Here is a 21,231-nt window from a genome sequence, read left to right as displayed (position 1 = left end):
GAACGTTGCTCAAAGCAGTGTTGTCCTTCGTACAAAGAAGCTCGAAATTCCCTCCCTCAGGAGCGGCTGGGGCCTTCAGGGAGGGTAGGACCCAGCTGATTTTGCAAGAAGCTTGTGTTATTCCTGGGAATTTGAAGATTTCTTCTGTAGAGACATCCTAAAACATCGATCTCTGAAGTCTAATCGGCTGCCAGATGCAGTGCAGGGAATCTGATGAGGGTTTTCTAAAACCTCAGTGGCAAAGATTTTGGTTTCCTAAACCTCAAAGCTGTGGTTGGGGTTTGCACCCGTGCTGAACTTGTTGGGATTTTGGGTGGCTGGGCAGGAGGCAGAGAAGTTCAGACCCTTTAAGTGTCCCTGATAGAAATGCTCCAGGTGTTGCAACTAAATCCCTTCCCTTACCCAAGCGACTGCTCATTTTCCAGCAGATCCCTACGTCTGCAGACCTGGAAGGGCTTCACAAAGGGGGGAAGTACTGTCCTCAGCTGCAGTGCGGCCGTTTTCGCTGGGAAGTTGCAGCTTCCTTCCGCTCATTTAGAGCCTCTGCGCTTCGCTCTGACCCCGCCGTGGCAGGATGGCCCCGGCAGCTCCCCCACATACTTTTAAACAAACCTGCTGGGAACAGCTCAGCCTGTCAATAAGCATAGGAAAAGCATTGATGCTGTCAAAACTTTCCCCCTGAGGACGCAAGGATCAGGGATTTCTGTGACTTTTTCCCTGCTCCAAAGCAGGGGACGTTACGCCATCCCCTCCTCCAGCATTGCATTATCATCTTGGACTCAGCAGCATGCCTGATGGGATTTTTTTATTCATGTTTCTGATATTTTTTAAATTACTTTTTATTTTTTTTCCTCTGAAGGAGCATGTGTAGTGGAGGAAATGAGTCTGCTGTCCTGGACTGTGGCAGCCCTTGGGTTTGGGGTCAGCAAAATTTCCATAGGATGCACCCACAGGGCTCCTTGGCGGGGTGACAGCAACCCGGGGGGACACCGCTGCAGCCCTGGGTATATTTGTACCTCTCTGTATCTTCTCTGTATGCTTCAGCATGTCCCTGTTTCCTCTGCATCTCTGGGTAACTTGGATTTAATCGTTTGGCCCCGTGCTGTGTCTCTCGCTCTTCCCACGTCCTCTCCACATTGGTCACCTCGGAGGTGTTTGCCTCGAGCCCTCTCCTTGTTTCAGTAATTGATGTTTTGTACCAAATCCAGGGCTCTGGCTAATATTTTTGCTGACTCAAGCAGCGCTGAAAGCCGTTCCTGTGTCTACAGCTGAGGTTTGTGAGTTCAGAGGATTTAATAGGTTACTCCGGGACCTCCCACTGTTTGTTGTTTTTTGTCTTTTATATTGATTTTATAATTTTATGCATATTCTGGCTTCCAGTCAGAAGCTAACTGGGAACTCTTCGCCTGCTTTACCTGAGCACAGGAGCAAGGGAGGCAATGGGGCTGGTGGTGGCTTTGCCATCAGATGCTGCGATGCCGCTTGGTCACTCAGTGCTGGGACCCTGCTGCATGCAGTAGATGCTGCTGATGATTTAATGTTGTCCTTGGAAAATCAGACCCCAAAATGATGATAGTGACATCTTAAGAGCTGATGCTCCTTGCTGAGAGGTGCCTTGGCTTGCTGTAGCTCTGGGTTTGCTCCCCTCCTTCTTTCAGTAGTGAGGAGCTGGTGGTGGTTGCTCAAATAAATGATTGCTCTCCCTCAGGTGTCCTCCTAGGGCTAATCAGGGCTTGTGGGTGGATGCGAGGAGAAGCTGCGGTGAGGTCAGTGCTCATCAGTGTTTTGGGCTCATTAATCAGCCTTGCTAAGTGGAGTTTGCCCAGCCCGTGAGGCTCTACAGCAGGAATGCCTTTGAAATGGGGAGAAATAATAGCACTAAATTGTTGGAGAAATAATTTCATTCTCCACTTCTCAGTAGATAAATTTCCTGTCCAACAACCCGAAATTTAATCTGTCCATCTAAAGTAATTGATGAGTTGTGACTTGAATCCAAATGTAAATGGGAAGGGAGGTTTTCTGCAGCGAGATGTTTTGAATCATTTCCGTGGCGGCTGCTTTCTGCTGGAGGCAATGGCCCGAAGTGGGAGAAGTCCGAAAGCTGCAGAAGGTCTGGGGCTGCTGCTGGAGGGTGGCACGAGCTTCGATCGCCTTTGACTTTAATTACTGCTCCTGAAATTCTCCGGCAGTGCCTTGATGGGGAGTGGAGCTAGCTCCGGCAGAGCCATTTGGAGAGATGAGCAGGTAAAGGTCGTGGTTTAATGTGCAATTTGAAATGCAGAGCTCCATTAGCTCCAGCCCTGTGGTTCCTGATGGCTACTCGGATGCTCGCAGACTTTCTCACTGCCTCTTAACTTTGAAGCAAGCAAAGGGAGCTCGAGGAGCTCTGCTTTGTGTCAGCTGCAGGTCTGCTTGTTCGCTCTCCTGCATGCTGCTTATCTGGGCTCGTGCCACTTGTGGTGCCCCTCTGCAGTGTTGGAGTAGTGCAGGGGGAACCCAGCATGACTCAGATATCCTATGGATATATATATATCTTAAGAGATTTACACCAGAGCACACCCATTTCACCACCGATCATTGCAAATCCCATATTTTCTCAATGAGGGACCTTCCCTTCCCCGTTCGGGAAGGCTGTGACAAGCAGATGCTCACAGCTCCCCGCCGGGGGCTCACTTTTTGCCTGGTGCATGTGAGTCGTGTTGGCAGCCAGATAAGAGGAAATCTTACATCACGGGCAGGAAGCACTAAAGAAAGTTACTTTCGTCATTCGTCCGTGGGTTATCTAAAACGGTAAGGCTGCAGCATTCCTTGCATGCTGCAGGGTCCATTTAAAGCCCACGGCTTTGGACGAGGTTCAACAGTGTGGCTTCGTGCCCAGTCACCTAGAACTATGGCGTGTGGCTCCGGTCCTCCCCGAAGAGCTAATCCAGCCCCCTGCTGTCCCTGCCTCCCTAAGAGGGTGGCTCTTAAAGGCTGCGAGCTTTTGCATGATCCTGCCCTGCTGGATAAACCACCTGCCCCACTTCCTTCCTCTCCCTATATCCTGCTTCATCATCCAGTTTCCCCTGGAGACCCCAAACCTCGCACCAGCCCCCAGCTGGGAGTGCTTTGTCCCAAATGCAGGGACTGGAGGCTGCTGTGATGTTCATGTGAGCATCCTCCAAACCTCACCTCGGGCAATTTGGTTGTTGGGCGAATGCAGCTGCCTTCACAGGCTCCCTGTGTCCTGTTAACAAAGCAGGCTCCAGTGGGAGCCAGAAATGCATGTGGCTTTCCGGCCTGGGAAGCATGTGATTATCTCTGCTGTTTGCTCTCTCTGTCCGAGCCGAGGCTGGGGGATGGTTTCCAGCCTAAACCAGGCATGCTTGAGCCGCCGGAGCTTTTTCTAAAGAATTGACCCAGGAAGCTGCTGCTGTCTGATTCACACAGGTGCTGCTGGGTGCCCTGTGCCTGGGACTGCAGCAATGGTGACTGGAGGGGGGTGCATGGAGGAGCAGGGCACTGAGTCACCAACCAACACCTCACCCAAGGTCTCTGAACTAATTAAATTCAATAAAATAATAAACAATATAATAAAAGCTTTTTTTAGGGAAAAAAAAAAAAAAGAAGCAAATCCCAGAAGCTCCCCAGGTTCAGGGCTGCTGTGATTGTGCCGGGATGATGGGGCTCCTGCTGCCCCGCTTTGCACAGAGGGTTTCTGCAGGGCTGAGGCAGCACGGGCTGGGGCTGGCAGCAGTTTGTTCACCTTACTGTGCTGTGGGAGGGGTTAAAAATAAGCAAAGTTGTTCTGAAACTGTGTGTATGCAGGTGCTGGGGCCCTTCTGCTGCCAGGGTAGCTCAGGGGGGGCAGGAGCTGGGCTGTAGAGGCTGCCTTCTACGTAGCCATGGCTCGTTACAACCCTCAGGATCTGTTCAAGATACTTAGTTTCACCAGATGTGTCCTGCTCAGCTCCATCCTTGCCCCTATTGCCTTTTCATTCCGGCTTTAAGAGCTCCCCTGTCCAGAGCACCCTGGATGGAGGTGGTTGCCTTTGCAGCCTGGGCAGAGGTACGAAGGGCGCCGTTGGCAGCAGCAGCAGAAGATGCTGTGGGCTCTGGAGTCTGGTTCCAGGACTGACCATCCTGGTTGCTGGTGGTGTTTTCCCCCAAAAAGTGGTGGCTTGAGGGGGCTGAGCCCATTCTGAGTGCAGAGGAGGGTGACAGCCAGGCTCAGGGCATGTACCTGCTGGCCCCTGCACCAGGAGACCCCAGGACCCCGCTTCAAGTCTCGTCTTGCTCGAAGCCATATAAATGACACCATTGATTTGGGGCCTGGCAGGTGGTGAATGAGCCCCATGGAGAACATTGATTTCTCTTTCTCCTGTGGATTGTTTACTAGTCCTAAGTTGTGATTGACTGGTAAATAAAATGGCCTCGGCACAGCTCACATTCAATTGTAGCTAACTTTAACATGGGGCCCTTGAATAATATTACCGAGCCGATAACTCATAATCCTCCAGCACAGCCTCAAAATGCTTGTGAGCAGAAGCACGAAGAAGGTACTTTGTGGATCGGTGAGACAGAAATAGTGCAGGAGGGAACTGTGCCTCCACATTTAGCTGCAGTTGTCACCCCAAGTGGTGGCAGTGCCTGTGGGCCAGCACGGTGGCCTTGCTCTGCTGTCCCATCCCTGGTGCCGGAGCAGGACCGCGATGCCTGCCCATTTTGTGCTTTACACTGGGCCTTTTCAGCATCTCTTTAAACAGATTATGGGATTCTTTGTTGATGTAGTCATCATTTTTGTAGTCATTTTTTGTAGTCATCACCTGGAACTGCAGGAAGGGCAGCAGCACTGCTGTGGGGCAGCTTCTGCTAATTTAGCAGCTGGTGGCCTGATGCCTTCCAGATTTTAATTGGATGAATGAAGACAGTTGGATACAGCTGATGCTGAGCGGAATATCTGGTGCTGTCCTTCCTCGCCGAGGCCAAGCCGAGATGGGGGGAGCTGTGTCCGACCCAGCCCTGTGGCAGTGCTGGTGCTCGCTGTCAGGACGAGGCATTTCATCCACTCGGATGTGCGAGCTCTCGGAGATGTCTCAGAAAGTAGTGTGAAACTGAAGCTTTTCAGGGTTTTGAACCCAAAATGCATGGTGCGGAGGGCTCAGGTTCTTGTGTTTTTCACACAAGGGGCATCTTTCGCTTTGCTGAACATCAGGGCTGGAAAAGTCGATTTCGCCTGAGCCCTCAAGCACTGGGAGGCAGGGGATGCTCTGTGGAGGAAGGGTGCCTCTTGCTGTGTGTAATGGTGGCTATAACCTGTGTCATTAGCTTTCAAAACTGGGGGCTTAAAAGGACTTAAGATAAACACGTGCCAGAAATTTGAATTCAGTGAGACCGCAATGCAACAGAAAACGCAGCCCTGCTGCAGGCAACTGCCCTGCACAGGATGCAAAGCCTTGTGGAGACCCGGCAGACAAAGTTATGAAATAATCTGCATCAGCGAGAGAGGTTGTAAAGCAATTCCAAAAAAACTCACAGTCTAGACAGATTATATTTACTGCAGTGTTTATGTGAGATAGAGGAATGCCCTAGAAAAACAGAACTGTTTTCAGTTTCTGCCTCCGGCACTTGCTCGTCTAATGAGAGCGCCGATGTGATGGCTGCGTGCTGGGGAGCCTGGCTCTCGCTTGGTGGCTTCACGTGGATGGGGCTGGAGTGGGGAAGAAGGGTAAAAGGTTATTTCTGCCTTTGTGTAGGTAAATCCTCCTGTTGTTAACGAGATGGTTTTGCTAATCCATCACCACCGACCTTAAATTTAATCCCAAATGCAGCAGTGCCAACAAGCTGCATTGCAATTATGTTTATGGAGATGTGATGGCCCCAAAGGTTATGTTAGAATCTTGTAATTAAAAATAAGCTCTTTTATTTTTCTTTGATGGCTGAAGTTTGCTTTTGCATGGTGTTGGTTGATGCTGGTTGAGGAGCACAGGCAAACTCCTCCAAACACAGCTCACAGCCCCTGCCTGGTTTTCACTTGGGGCTGACTCACTCCTGATGGGCTGATTTTATATAAAAAGCTTTCGAGTTGTACGTGCTTGTGAGGAATTTGCTGAAAAAGAAGAATGGTATAAAAATGCAGCAATAAATTGAAGAGATTTTGTGGAATAGCTTGAGGAAGCAGAAAGAAGTGGAATTAATGGCTTGCTCAGCACAGTCGGTCAATCTTGATGAAGGACACAGGTGATGCAGCCACACGAGCGAAGCAGATTTTTATGCTTCTCATTCCAGTCCCTGTGCTGCCAGGCATCGCTGTTGGAGCAATACTTCAGTCCATAGGCTTCAAAACCCCCAGTTTTCGCAAAACCCCAGCCAGTTAGTGCTTTTGTCAGAGATGGGATCTTGGCGGGCACAAACAAGCGGCACATTGCCTTGTTGGTTTAGCTGTCTGAGTAACTGAGGGTGGTCCTAGAGACATGGGTCTGCTGCTTCTAAACCTGAAGACTTGCAAAGCTTGGTGGAAGCAGCCCAGTGACTGCCCTGGTTTTGGGCACGGGCTCAGGGCAGGGCCAGGAGCAGCGCTGCTGGTGTTCCTGGTGCCTACAGTACGGAGGCACAAGGACAGGGGATAAAACATGACTTGAATAAGTTGTTTCTTCAGCCCCCAAAGCGACAAGCTACAGTTCTCAACGTCTCGATCTTTTGTCTTGTTTGTCTGGGATGTGTGTGTGCGTGCACGTGTGTGTTGTACAGCAACAGCTACAAAGAGCAGTGCGATGTGTGCAGCTTCTGCAGGGAGCCAGTGGGATCGTGTTGGATATGGTTAAAAGTACAACACTGGGCTTCTGTAGAACATCAGCTGTAATTTATATTTGGCTCGAGGCTTGAAAGAGAAACGTCCTGGCTTCAGCTTTCCAGCCTTTCTGCAACGTTACCTTATGTTTGAACTGTGAAACTTGTTTTTCAAAAGGGCGTTTGTTTCTGGTGTGCAGCTGAGAACACAGAAGTCCTAACAGGGCACCAGGAGGCCGACATCTTCAGGAACAACAAATAAACCAATGCATCGTTTTTCAGTGCAAGTTTCTGAGTTCCTGTAACTTGTCTCACGTGGATTTAACTCAAGAAATCTCAGCTAAAATTTGTGCCTTGCTTATGTTTTCTCTCCCTTTCTTTTGTTTCTCCTAGTTCCTCTGCTTGAAGAACATCCGAACCTTCCTAAAAGTGTGCCATGACAAATTCGGGTTAAGAAACAGTGATCTGTTTGATCCCTTTGACCTCTTTGATGTTCGGGATTTTGGAAAGGTAAGAGGGGAAGCGATGGTCCTGGTTCTGGTGTTGTGGGCCCTGGGCTGTTCTCTGGCCTTGTGCTGTAGCTCAAATATGAAGGTTTTGTGTTTTTCTGAGCAACTTCTGCACCCTTAACCCATGAATTGGGCACCTCTTCCCCGGTGCTTATGGTAGCATGCATATCTAGATGTTGATTGTGTTGTGTATTTAATTAATGAAGGGAGAGAAAGCTTGAAGACTTGATGTTTTAGATTGCAGAGCCTCCATGGTCAGTCTGTCAAGTACATGGGAAGTGTCTATTTTGGGGGAATTATCCTTATATGCGTGTTCAGAGGAGCTGCTGGGAGAGGCTTTAGCCAAGGGTCTGGGGTCAGGATTTGAGGTCCTATGCCCAGCTGTAGAGCTGGGGGAGCTGCACCATCTCCTGCCTCATCCCTGCCACGCACACACCAGTTTGGCACTGAACACTGCCTCCCCAGCAGCACGTTTCCCTGGTGTTACAAGCTGTTACGAGCCTGAACCCAGCTCTGTACCAGCACTGTGGCAAGGGCCCCTTGTCCACAAACGCTTCTGGTTTTGCCCAGGTGTGGGTGCAAACCTTGCACCGTCCTCCCCCAGCTGCTGCCACGGCTGTGAGCAAAACATCTTTACCAAAATCGCTGTTGGGTTCATAATGGGGCCACTGAGTTTCCCTGGCGGTCAGAAAGTTTCAGGCCAAGGCCAGATTAGTCCCCTGAAGTGCTTCTGAAAAATGCATGTGGAGGTTTCTCCTGCCAGCAGCTCCGGGATGCTGGCAGTGTTTGTGCTGCGTGTCACCTAGACGAGAGGAGCGAGCGAAGACGTTTTTGTTTTGCTGTAATTGATGGGTGGCACCGCACGCTCAACGAGACCCAGCTGCAGGGGAGGAAAATCCTACACGATTTTGACAAGAGGCTGTCATCCTGATATCCTCGCTTTTGATGTGTGCAGCATCAGGGCTGCGCTGTTACTCTGATGGATACTGGGCTCAGGGAGGCTATTACACAGGACAATCACTATGTTCTTCGGTGGAAGCAGTGTTAAAAGATTTATTAAAGCTCTCTATTGTTTTACCTGCTTTTGAGCTACCAGGCACGAGCTGCTTGAAGGCATCTTCTCCTCTGATTATCCAACGAGTCGAGTTTCACTGCTGATGGGGATATATTATTTGATATTTATTGCCTAATTTATTTCTGGACCATTATCTGGAATGTGCAATTGCAGGGGCATGTTTTATGAGTTTTTTTTTTTTTTTTTTGATTTATGAAATACAAGAAGGCTTTTGTTGTTCTGGGAATATGAATGCACAGAGGGAACCTTTTGGGCTGGGGAAAGAACCGCTGCTAATTAAAACGCTGCGTTATCGTCACGTTCTCTCTTGCTTTGTGCTGTTTCAAATTGCCACAGAAGCCTGCTAATCGAGCCTGGTGCTAAACACTTCTGGAACATGTCAGCCGAGCGCAGTTTGGTTTCCTTTGTGTTCTGGTTAGGGAGCAGCCATTCCCGACTCCTCCTGTTTACTTTTTGGAGGTCATTCAGAGCTGCGCAGGCCTTTGGGCTCTGACTTGGGAAGGAGGCGATTTGCAGTTTGCTCTTAACCCGTGGCAGCTGGGTGTTTTAAGAGATTTTGGGAGGAAACTTATCACAAACTTTTGAGAAATCCTAGTATGCTTTATTGCCCGGGTCTTGCTTATTTTCATGCGCATTGCCGTCTTCAAACAGCCTTACATGGTTTGTGAGGCACGGATTCTGTACACGAAAACCTCGCTGATCTCTTCCTGATGTGCTTTTTATGAATTTGGTGGGGATATCAGCTGTTCAGCTCTGCACCGCCCTAAATCCCTCTGGAAGTCTTTCAAAACGTCCCCATTGTCTCTGCCACCTTTCATTCCCCCTTTATCCTCAGATCTGTTTTCAACAGTGGCAAAGCAAATAAACAGGGAAAAATCTGCTGCTGACCTGAGCGCCTTTCCGTTTGAGTCACAGTCCTGCAGCCCTGAGAGCGAAAGGAGCCTTTTAATTCATGCTCCAACTGGCCAAACGCAGACTTCACACACAAAAAATGCTTCCTGAAGCTGTTCATTATTTAGATCAATAGCACTTTTTGGCTACTAGACACTTACGCCGTGTCAGAGGCTTTCTGAGCAGCACGCAGCCATAGCTGACCATTTAATTACACAGGAACCTCGGTGGAGTGGTGCTGGGTGGTTCCTTTCTGGGCACTATTAAAGTAGCTATTTCTCTCCTCCAAACCAGCGAGGCAGTTAGACAGCAATTACCAACAGCACTTGGGTTTGCTGAAGTGTAATTACCAGGCAGAAAGGCAGCAGATCGCGTTTGTGTGGTGCCAGCCTGTACGTAACGGGACCTGACCTGACCGAAGGAAGATGCTGCTGCTTTAGAGGAGGAAGAAAAATCAGATCTGCCTTGCCTTGACTGGCAGTTATTCTGAAAATTAGGGTTTTCTACAGGTTTTGTTGGTTTCCCACGGCAGGACGTGAGCAGAGAAGAGCTGCTTAAGGCTCCACGGTGCTCCTCCGAGGCAGCCAGTGGGGTTGGGACATCAATTTTCATCCCTGGTTTTGCTGTTTCCTTGAGGTTTAAGCTCAGGAAGTTGCTGCTTTCCTGCTGTCATTGGGATAACGGCTAGAGAAACGGGATCGTGGTCCACGCAGGCTTCTCTGGCCCCAGTCCCTGTGGAGCTAACAGACCCATCCGTGCCTTCATGGGATGTTGGGTAATTGGCAAGGCCAGGCTTTTGCCAAGCAGATGCGTCATGGTTCTTGTAATCTGGGTTGCAGTGTTTCCCAGTTACCCCAGGGAGCTGAAAGGCCAGTTTAAATTGCTCACGGCCAGTTTTTTTCCCAACGTCCAGTTGTTTAGCAATCCCGCCGTGACAAGGGACAGGCTGCGTTTCATGACGGAGGGTGCCAAAAGCGCCCTGAGAAGCTGACCAGCTACATTTCTAGCTGGGCCCCTTTTAGACACCTTAAAACACTGCTTTCTACAAGTTGGATCTCCACTTCCTTACGCTTTGTTTAAATCTTTTTCCTTTACAGTGGCTCAAAAGCCACTTCAGGACTAGGGACATGAAATGAGGGCCTGGTCTCGCAGGAATGGGCGCTGCAGGGATGCTGTGCCCAGCTTTTGCTACTACAGCCTGGCTCCTGACAGAGAAAGAAAATTAAATAAAAACGCAGTGCTCACGTACGTCGTGGTGTTGTGCAGCGCTTCATGCACATTTAATAGCAGTGGTGTTATAAAATGCAACTCTTATTGGACTTGCTAATTTATTAGCACTGACTATAACGAGATAAAATGCACATAAATATGGATTAAACTCTTTATCACTCTATTAGTCAGCATGATAGTAGCAAGGTTCATTAAAGGGAGTTACTCATTTTCAATAACTTGCTGTAATGTACGTTTTTTTGGAGAAATATAGTTCAAATATTCATAAACCCGCGGAGCGTGCCATTTATTAGCCTCCTACTCCTCTCTGCTCTCCTGATGTGTGTTTAATTGTCCTGACTTTTTCTTTTGAAGTTCCTGGACTGCCAGAAAAAAAGGTTTTTTTTTTCAAGACACGGGTCTTATGCCTTACAGCCCCCAGCAGCCCTGTTTTCAGAGCCTGCAAAATGTTTGAAGCTCCCTGCTGTTGGGATAAGGTGCTGGGTGAGCAGCGAGGGGACTCGGCCCCAAGCCTCCAAAATGCCCTGCTGCCACTCGGGGGAACAAGATTTCTGCTTGACTTGAGTGTGGAGAGCATTGTCAGGATTATTTAAGGGATTTTGAGACATTTCTGCTGAGGGCTGTTGGTGTTTTGTGCTGCTCAGACTCTTTGCTGAGAGTTTGCCTCCCTCCATCACCTCCAACTTCAGCACATGTTAATACCCCCGCGGCAGTGTTTTACAGGGGGGCTTTAAAACTGGGCATGCACTTTTAACGTAGCCTGAGCACATAATGGGGGGTGGGAAGGGGGAGATTTATGTGAAATAATATAGGTAGTTGAAAACTGCGAGGCTCTCAGATAAACAGCTGTGTTTTGGTGCCATAACAAACAACACGAGCTCAACGCCTGCCCTCCCACAGCTATCCCGCTGGCGGTGGGAGCAGCTCTCCTTTTCCCATTCTGGATTTTTTTTATTACTTTATTTTTTATTTCTGCCTTCTCGTAGCCAAGAACAAACTGAAAGTCGTGCTTTCTGCTGCGTGGAGCATTAGGGAGCAGAGCTGGGGGTGGCTGAGCTGGGTGCCCCGTCCCCTGCTGCCGCTGGCCGTGCTGCCCACGCCTCCCGTCCTGGTTATTTGCAAATCCCTCAGGGGAAAGGGCAGCAGCACAGCCTTACCCTTGTTGCGGCCCTCTGTGCCAGTTACTCGGCTGCTACGTGGTGGCTGGACGTGTGTCAAGAAAAGGGATCCTATCGGAGGCGAAACTGCTTCTAATTGCCGTATAACTCACAAGATGCGTGTGCAGCGGGTGGGGAGGGAAGTGAGGAGCCTTCTCCAGAAGAAGGGCGTGTGTATTTTTTTTAATTCCCAAGGGAGTAGTAGAATAACTGCCTTGCAAAGAAGATGTGTGTGTGTGAATGCATTCAAGAAACCAGGAACTTAACTCCTTGCCAGCCCGGTGCTTATAGTGACATTGTCCCAAAGAAGCAGGAGCCGCAGCTGCTCCTCCAGCCCCTACCCTCCTTCATGTGCCTGTGCTGAGCAGCCAAGCTCTGTTTAGCTCCAACAGGACAACATTTTGTTTTAATTACGTTTGATTTTTCTATTTTGAAGCTGTTGTGCTTCTCAGAAGTGACCAACGAGCTTTACCAACAAGCTAAAAATTTACATGTGGCGTGGATGCTGCTGATGGGTTTTTGCCCAGCCCCTTGGGTACTGCAGGTCCTCACTGTGGGGGGAGAAGCAGCCCTGGCAGAAGCAGGGCAGCCTGCTGCAGCCCTCAGCCCGCCTGCGATCACTGATTAAATCCCTGGCTGCTTTCAGGAGCTGTGGGTGGCATTTGGCCCTGCCGTGCAGGCTGGCACGCTGTTCAGCTGGGGTTACGTTGGCCGACATTTGGCCACCCATGTTCCAAGTAGCTGGAATCGCACTGGATATCACCATGAACTCTACAAATGGCAAAAGCAGACTGGAAGAGGATAGCTTGGTTTTCTTCCCCGCTCCCTTTTTTTGTTTGTTTGTTTTTTTTTTTGCAAGTTTATGGGGTCGGGTGTTGCTTTTCCTGCAGTCAGGGCACCCAAGTTTGGGGCCAGCCGTGCCCAGGGTGATGCTGTCGGGGGGCGCCTGGCTGCAGGATGCATTGAGGGGGTGGTGGCAGGCTGGGTTAGCAGGTGCGGAGCGTCCCGCAGATGTTTTCAGCCAGAACGCTAAAAGCAAGCACAGGAAACCCTGACGCTGAACTTCTCTAAAGCACGGGGCAAATGAATTGCAGATTTCTGTGGCTAGCCAAGCGTGCAGCAGGCGGTGCTTTCTGCTGCACCGTGCACCGGCCTGTTACGGCGTGGTGTTTGCTGTAGGAGATGCAGGGGGTGTTGCCATGCACCATGTATGTTTTTAGGGTCCCAGTCCTGAAAATTTACCCCTAGTCTACTGTTTGCCCTGAGATAACTAGTGGATTAAAAATCTCCTAGCTGCCTGCTGCAGTTTGCACCTCAAGGACCACGCTGGTTTACTCTGTGGTCTTCAGGGTCCAATGACAGCACCGGGGCCTCAAATCATGCAGCGAGCTGCTGGTAAAAGCAGTTGGTCTCTCACTGTACTCTAAAGCAAACCCCTGGTGTGAAACACCTGGGTGTCACCAGCCCGGGAAGCTGGGCACTGAACTGTGCCTGCACTGTCCCCTCCTGTCCCTGGCTGGGCTGGAGGAGAGGCTGATTAAAAAGCAGAGCTTTTAGCTGCGAGGTGCCCGGTTATCTCTGCTTTCTCCTTCTCCTTTCTCCTTTTCTTCCCTCTCCTGCTTCCAAACCAGCACTGTTTATAGATGCACAGCTCCTCCGTGGAACTGAAAGAGCCAGAAATGTTCGTTCTGGGAAGCTTTGCTTTTTTTTTTTTTTTTTTTTCCTCCCCTCTTGGCTGCTTTCCCCAGTATTTTTCCAAGGGGTCACATTAAGGGGTATTATGTTTCAGATCAAACAAGCACGGGCAGGATCTTTCCTAACTCCCATAGCCTGCATGGGAGGATTGTGCTGTTGGGCCTCAAACTGCAGCCGAAGTGTTGTAATGTGCAGGGAGCCGGAGGTATCGATCAGGACGTGGGTAAACACGTGTTCTTACCGTGTACAAAACTGATCTTCCTACGCTTCTGTGATTTGGCTGAGCTCTTCTTGTCCTCATATTAGAGAAGATCGGGGGGTGGGGATATTTGTTTCTTTGAAAAACCTGAGAGCAGTAAAACATTCACCCGTCTGTGCCCCCAAAAAGGGGATGGGGTGCAGTCTGTCTCTTTTCTGTGACTCTACAGCTTTTGTCTGTTGTTTGAAAAATGCCTGGCTGCTTTAGAACCCCACAGGACTTATTTTTTTTCTTTATTACATCACTGGCCATTTGTGACTTAGTGATTTGGCCATGGTCATCACAACTGAAAGGTGTCAACAGGCAGAGTCAGTCCTTCAGCGCTCCATTAGTGCATCTGGCATCGCTTGAGCTCAACCGTTCAGCGTGCTTGTGCTTTGGGAAAGGAAGGAAATACATCCCGTGTAATGTCATTTAAAGCAGTCTCGGAATAAAAGGAGGGTTTTATTCTGTAACGAGCCAGGGATCTTCTGTTTCTTCATTAAAATCTTCCCCAGATTTCCTAGCCTCTGAGTTTCAGCGTCTGATAATGAAACTGTCTCAAGGCCAAATGCTTCGGTTATGAAGAATAATTAACATTTCTTGAAACAGATTAACGTGTGGGTGTAGCCATGTTTTAGCAGAACGTGCAAAAAGCGAAACTCTCAGCCTGAAAGCACTGCCATGACCGAACTTCACAAACCCCCGTGCTCAGGGTAATTCTGCTCGGCATCTTCCCTGTGAAACAGATTAAAGAAAAAGGGGAGGAAAAAAAGCTTCTGCAGCAAACTGATTCCTCCTGGGGCAAAGGAGGGCGGGTACAAGTTAGCATATCAAAGCATTGTGCCCCAAAACAGGCACCCTCATGCTGGGATGGAGCCGGGGTGCCTGGTGCCCATTTCCCAGCTGATCCTGGCAGAAGGGGACAGGGCTGGGGTGCACAGGGAGGGGGGGACCAGATTTGGCCAGGTCAGCCTCCTCCTGCATCCACACTTGGCATTCGGACAGTCACATATCGAAGTGAAACGTTAATGTTTCATGACAAATAAACATTGCTCAAAGTGGGGGCAGAAAAATACCGTGTTGAAACCTCGGCTCCTCAGCAGGGCATGGTTTCGGTGAGGTTTGCTATTAACACCCAGGTCTCCTGCCATCTCCCGATTCAAGAGGCTTCATTTTCTTGAGGCTGACTTAGGGGGTGCTGCTGCTGGCAGGAGCAGCTCCATGCACGGGGGCTGCCCTCGTGCCACAGCTCGCTGGCGATGAGGTTTCTCCTTTCCATCCCCGCCTTGTTCGAGAGAATTTTAAAAAAAAAAAAAAAAAAGGCATCTCAGACTGTTTTGTTCCACTCTTTCAAAATGGGCTGCTTGTTTGTTCTTGGAGCGCTTCCAGACTTTTTTTTTTCCCCCTTTCCTTCAGAAATGAGTTATTTCTTCAAAACTGCCTTCAAATCCTGTACTTTCAGGATTCCTCCGGGTGATCCCCCTGCCCTCTCCGGCTGGGTGTGTGGAGCTGGGCGGGCTGGAGAGCTTGGTGATGGGGCTGTCCCAGACCTGTAGGGGCTGCACTGGGTGCATCAGGGCACTGACACGGCATCAGGTGGCTTGGATCTGCAGTGCTGGCAGGGAAGAATTCCCTTTGAATGGGTTTTAAATAGTTTCCTGAGCATCGCAGGTGAAGCCAGGATCACGGAGACATGTGAAAGCCACCTGCGTGGGCTGTGTGACATTTCAAACTATCATTTTCCTGCTGCGTGTCTCCTGGGGACTAGTGCCTCTGCATTTCCCAGCCCTCCCCGACTTTGCCAGGCTTTGAGCTAGGCGAGGAAGAGGAGGGAAGGCACGGTGCCTGCCACCAGTGTCGATGTGCGGTTTTTTTGCTGTACCTGCAGCCGGACAGCAGCGCTTGCCAGCCCCCGATGCTTTGCAGATCGAGTTAATGAGCCTCAGATGGCGATGCCGCAGCTCGCTCATTTATGCTCTCAGTCTTAATGGCGTGTGTGTAAGTGAGGCGTTCTCCTCTTCAACATCATTTTCTTCCTACTAATTACATATTAAAGCATAATCACGGTAGCAAGAAAGCAGCCTTAATGCACCCTGGGTAAAGCTAACGATGTGGGCACGCTCTGTTTAGGGGCGTTTGTCAAAGTTCCCTATCCCAAGCCTGTTGTTAGTAACTTCAGGAATTTCTGAGCCAGCACGGACTTGGTAAATGTTTGCAGTCATTCCTCCTAATGAATAAGGCTTGTGTGGGAGAGGCTGATTGAGCTGCGGTGGAGCTTTTCCCCTGGCTAACAGATGGTGGGGATTTCACAGCCTGTTACTGAAGTTTTGAAAAAGGTGGTTCAGGGGAAGGAGCTAAATGCAAATGGGCTGGGAGTAAGGCAGATCGGAGCCAGCAGTGTATATGTTCTTCTGGGACTTTGGGGGTGGTGCTTCCCTCCCTAATCCTAGGGCAAGGCTTCATCTTGGTGCCTCACTGCTGATGCCAGCTGCTGGTGTCCAGCACCTTCTCTACGGTCTCTGCTGGGTGGCAGAGCTCGTCTCCATCTCCTGTATTTGCCACCTTTGGGATCTCCCTGACTTCAGGCAGCTCTGGAGAATGTGTCTAGCTTAAAAGGAGCCACAAAGAGGCTCAGCAGTGAGGAGAACTCGTACAGTATCTGGGTTCTGAGTTGGTGCAGATGTGGCCCAAGAAGCAGTGGTTTGCCCAGGCCCTGCAAAGTGGTAGCAGGGGGGCAGCGATGGAGACCCAGCAGCTGTGGGCCTTGACCTGGTGCAGTCCCCAGCCTTTAAGAGCATCTTGTTGAAGACAGGTAAATTACTCATATGGGCAGGGAGACAGTCACACAGATATTTGCATTGTATGGTCCTTGAGGATGCAATGAATGTCCCACAGAGAATAATGAATATCGTGCAGATAAAGGTGTACTTATCTTTGTCTTGCTTTGTGCATTTAACTTAAAATACACCTCTAGAGAGACCAGACTTAAAAGAGGTGTTTTGACAAAGAAAACAGAGTTGTCTTAAGGGGAAAAAAAATGAGAAAAGCCCTCTCCCAGTAAGCAGACCCCTCAGTGTTGGTGCTACTGGTGTACAGAGGTGGGGATCCCAGGAGGCTCCTGAGCATAAGTGTGACACTGGGGGTGTTCCTCTGGTTCTTCGGCCTCCTCTGGGTGCATGCAAAGACTAAGTCACCAAAGACGGTGCTGGAGCACTGATGTGCAAGAAGTTCTTGGAGATGCAGGGTGTGAGGCAGAGGACTTGGGTCCCAAAGCGTGCCTGAGTCCGGTGGGTGCAGCTCTGCAGTGGGGAAGAGAAACCCGGCCTTCCAGGCCAGCGGACTGTAAAGATTATTGGAAAAACTGAATATATTTCTCTCATGCTGAAATGGTGCTGTAGTCTGTGTACGTGGTGATTTATCAAAAGGAGCTCTGTGCTCTCAGCAGAGCTGAGATCACAGCTTGTTGCAGATGGGAATTGAACTGCCCGGGTCCCACTTCCCTGTGAGTCTGAATGACCATTGTACAGCGGCGGTGTGTACTGAACACCACACAGTAGTCCTGCTCGAAAGCAGCCTTTTCAGATGCTAGACTTGCACAGCAAATTAAAACAAACAAACAAAACTTCTGGCTTCTGGAACTAACGTGGCCAAGTTGGCTGCGAGGGCTCCGTGTATGGGCGCATGATGTGGGACCCTGGGGAGCAGCAGCAAATGGAGCCCACCAGATCCTCAGATGTTAGAGGCAGATCCACCAGCATGTGGGTTTGTTCGGGTTTGTTTCATTTTTCAGTTGGGATGGTTGATCCCGGTGTGGGAGATGCTTTAAGTTCCCATCCAGCATTTCCAGCTAACGCAACCACTCTTCTGATTTTGGAGACCTTAGGTGACAGCTTCTCTGAGGGAATCTGATTTTGAGAGCAAGCCGTCACTGGGGTTAGATGTTTCTGATGTTGTAGATCATGCACAAAGATTTATCAGTCACTGGGCGATCCTGTGGTAGGACCTTGAACTGAATGTGTCGGGAAAAGCCATTGCCCGTGGTGGTGTTTTCGAGGTAAAGAAGAAAGCTGGGTCAGGACCAGCAGCCCACGTTTGATCTAAGTACAAAACTTGCTTTAAAAAACATGCAGGCGTAGAAAAAGCTGCAGTTGGGAAGTAGATAAACGGCTGGCTTAACTCCAGCCCGCGGGGAGCCATGTGAAGGGCCCTTGCCCAGGGGCCTCGCTTCGCTCTGTTTGCTCAGCCCGCTTCCTCCACCGGCCAAACCCCAGTGTGTGCTGCCTCCCGCCTGCCCCCTTGCCTTTTTTCATAACATTGTTCTAATTACTGGAGTGTGAAGAATTGACTCTTAAAATGCCTCCTGGCAAATTCCATTTGTGCATTGATGAAGTGGCCCCGTGCTGCAGCCTTGCCGTTAGCGCTGGCTGCTCAGCGCCTGCTGGGCTCGGGCCCTCTCCGACCTTCCTGGGCAAACCAGGACACGCAGGCCATTGCCTTCACTGGGGAGGACTGGGGGGGATGATGAGGGGTTAATACTTCTGTTGAAGCTCCTCTTGGGGTGTTTTCCCAGCCCTGCTTCTCCGCCAGCAGGCTGGCTGCAAAATGTCACTTCTGGGGATGGCTTTTTGGCTGTGCGCACACCCCTGCCTCGGTGTGGTAGTGCAAGGATTTACTGGGTAAACTGGGACACCCGGAGAGAGGCCAGAGCCTTGCCAGGGTGGCTACGGGTGAGTGGCTCCGGGCCCAGAAGCTCAGCTGGTGACACGGGGGTGTGGGGCTGAGGATTTTGGGGAGGTCGAGCTCTGAACCCTGGATGGAGTGGGGATATTTGTGGGTGGCACTTTGTCCGTGTCCTCTGCTTTAACTGTCCCTTGAAGTAGGGGCTTGCTGGCTCTGTTTGGACCTCCTGTGCCCTGGCTTGGTGTAGGGGTGTGCAGCAGGCTCTTAACCCCATTATTTCTAAAGGACTTTTGGTTTTTAAGTGAGCAGGGAGCACTTGAATAATGCTTTGGGCTTTTTTCTGCAGTTGTGAGGGGCTAAAAACTTAAAAATAAAACCGAAAGCTCAGTTAGCAAGTAATTGCAAGGTTCCTGGGACTGAGGCTTTATGGAGAATGCCGAGGAGGTGGTTCTTTCTATAATGTTAGGGAGCGGGCAGCCTTGGACCATGTCCTGATTCCTGAGCACTTGCGGTGGGTCCATGCAGCAGACTGGGGCTGTAAAATTACGGGTTGCTTCTGTCTGGGTTTCCCTCGCCCCTGTGTTTGCAGCATGGAGCTGGGCCAGCAGGTCCTGGGGAGGAGAGGAGGGATGGGTTGGAGACGTTCTTCTCCCTGGGGCCCCCATGGAAAAGATCTGCAGCTGGGCTGCCCCGAGCAGGGTGCTGGCCTTAAGCACTCATGTCTTTGGCTACCATAAAATCTTTATTGTTAGCATCTTTACAAAGCTGGCCAGGAGTTTTCCATGCAGGATAGGCTACAGGCTGCAGAAGCATTTGTCTGGACCCCAACTGGTTTTGTCTGAGCAGCTAAACTGGTGGGGAACCCAAGCTCATCCCAGCAGCTCTGCCCCTCTGGCAGCCCCTGCACATCCCTGCGTGGGACCTGCTGGAGGTGTGGTGGCAGCCAGGTCCCCACGGTCCTCTGAAAGGACCTGCTTGGGTGCTGTGGGCAGCCTCTCCAAGCAGCTATAGCCATTTTCTGGCACATAAAGTGGTGTAATTGCCCCTTGCTGGAGCATTGGCACACCTCCTGACTGCTCGTAATGTGCCTCGACTTGGCTGACGGCTCGCGGAGGAGCAGTTATCCTTCAGAGGAGCAACAGAACATGAACCTCCACCGCATTATCATGCTGGTTGGCTTTAACCCTGATTGGGGAGGATTAGAAACACAAGAGGAAAGGCTGAGGAAACCTGCCCTGCTCTAAGCTAAGGAGAAAACACCTGGGGATGCAGCAGGGATGGTCGGTGGCCGGGGATGCTCGGGTTGGGTGTGCTGCCACCATGGCATAGGCCTCCAAAATTCAGGGGAAGGGCAGTGCTGGAAGCCCTGGAGGTGGTGCTGAGGGCTGCAGGTGGTACTGATGGAGAAGGTGAAGGCTGTTGTGGCTGCACCAGGGCTGTCGGGGGCCATGCAGCGGAAGCATCCTCCCGCTGCTGCTGGCACCTGGTGCTGCACGAGGACTCCTGGAGCCGTGTAAAACGGCCGGAGCACATCTCATGTCAGGCCCTTTGCTCCTCCCAGACACTTCTCCAGCTCTGCCTCGCCACAAAGAGGTTTGTAAAGAGGCAGCGATCGATTAAAATGAGCGGTAGTGAGTTCCTGGTAGTGCGAGCTGTCTGAAGGACGAGCAGATCTTTAGACTTTTGTGGTTTTGCTCAGTTCTATTCCAAGCTGCATTAAATCCCCCCCCCCCCGATTTTTTTTTTTTTTTTTTTACCTTGTTTTCTTCTGAAACATAAACAAGCAAATGCCACAACAAGGGCGCACTTAAGGAAACACGAAGCACGGCTATAAATATGAGTGACCCTGCTAAAAGAAAGGGCAGGTAGGAGATTTTACCCGGCAGTGCTCATTAGGGGAACCGGTGTAATTCAGCTCTCTGGATTACCTGCGTGTTCAGCAAAGCTGGTCAGAGGACTGGCAGAGAGAGATAACAGATACAAGATACGTATACGGATCTTTTTTCCCCTGTATGTTTGTATTCTGGGCAGTGGAGCAGGTGAAATGGAAGAAGGATGTTGATACCCACGATTATCCGTGGTGCACTTGGTCTTTTTGGGAATAAATAAATAAATAAATTCTTGCCTTAGGGAGAAAGGGAAAGGAAGGATCTGGCCGGCAGCTCTTTGCAGAGCCCCTGGCAGCCTTGCTGTTTGGAGAAGGCAGTGCTGCAGCCGGGCTGTTTGCTTTCCTGCTCCATGCTATGCACCCAGGTATTTGCAAAGTGCTCAAGGGTTTTTTATGCCACGGGGCTCGAAGCCTGACCTGCAACGTGGAGGGCAGGCGCTGGGGCTCGGCGTGCTGGTCTGTGCCTCGTGTCCAGCTCGAGATGGGATGTGGTGGACGTGGGGGCAATGCACAGGAGCAGGGCACGGCCGTGCAGCTCTGCCCTGATGAAGGAGCCAGAAATCTGGCGGAGAGGTTGAAATGGGAGCCACCTTGGAGATGGGGCACTGAAATTACTTTTCCCCCACCCCAGGCACACGGTTTACCTCCATAGCGTGCCGTGACAAGAGGCAAAACTTCTAAGAGTTGGGCATCTGTGTGAAAAAGGAAACTGCCCACAGTTCAGAAGGCAGGAATGGTTTGGAGAGGAGCTCACGTTCCCATAGCACGTTGGAGGCAGCGGTGCCTCTTGTGGCTCTGACACCTCAGGGACCTGCCGTCAGCCACCTCTTGGGCAGCATCTGGGGGAGGTGAGCCACCAGCTGTGTGTGGATGCATTGCCACCACCCCCAGCCTGTTCCTACCCATTTTTGTCTCTGCTCCCACCCGTTTCCATGCCCGAAGCTCTCCGGGTATCCACACCAGTGTGGAAGTGCATCCAGTTGATACCAGGAAGAAACGGCACTGCAATAAAACCACGCTAATGGGGATTTATTGTGGAGATTAACTGAACCCTGCTTATCAGTTTGCTTTTCCTGCCATGAAATTCAGTTCCATGA

General features: G+C 50.5%; 1 protein-coding gene across 5 annotated transcripts in view; it reads left to right on the top strand.

Annotated features, from left to right (window-relative positions):
• The window catches only part of VAV2 (vav guanine nucleotide exchange factor 2), a 120,593-nt gene that overhangs the window by 22,465 nt on the left and 76,897 nt on the right, over positions 1-21,231 (top strand). For all 5 annotated transcript variants that reach the window (XM_032200268.1, XM_032200266.1, XM_032200267.1 and 2 more), the window contains exon 2: positions 7,162-7,278. In XM_032200268.1, the coding sequence (XP_032056159.1) occupies positions 7,162-7,278 (117 nt within the window). The remainder of the gene's footprint in view (positions 1-7,161; positions 7,279-21,231) is intronic.

The sequence above is a fragment of the Aythya fuligula genome, chromosome 19 (assembly GCF_009819795.1).
Source record: "Aythya fuligula isolate bAytFul2 chromosome 19, bAytFul2.pri, whole genome shotgun sequence".
NCBI lineage: Eukaryota > Metazoa > Chordata > Aves > Anseriformes > Anatidae > Aythya > Aythya fuligula.
Note: the sequence above shows the minus strand (reverse complement) of the source record. Positions and strands in the feature narration are given on the sequence as shown.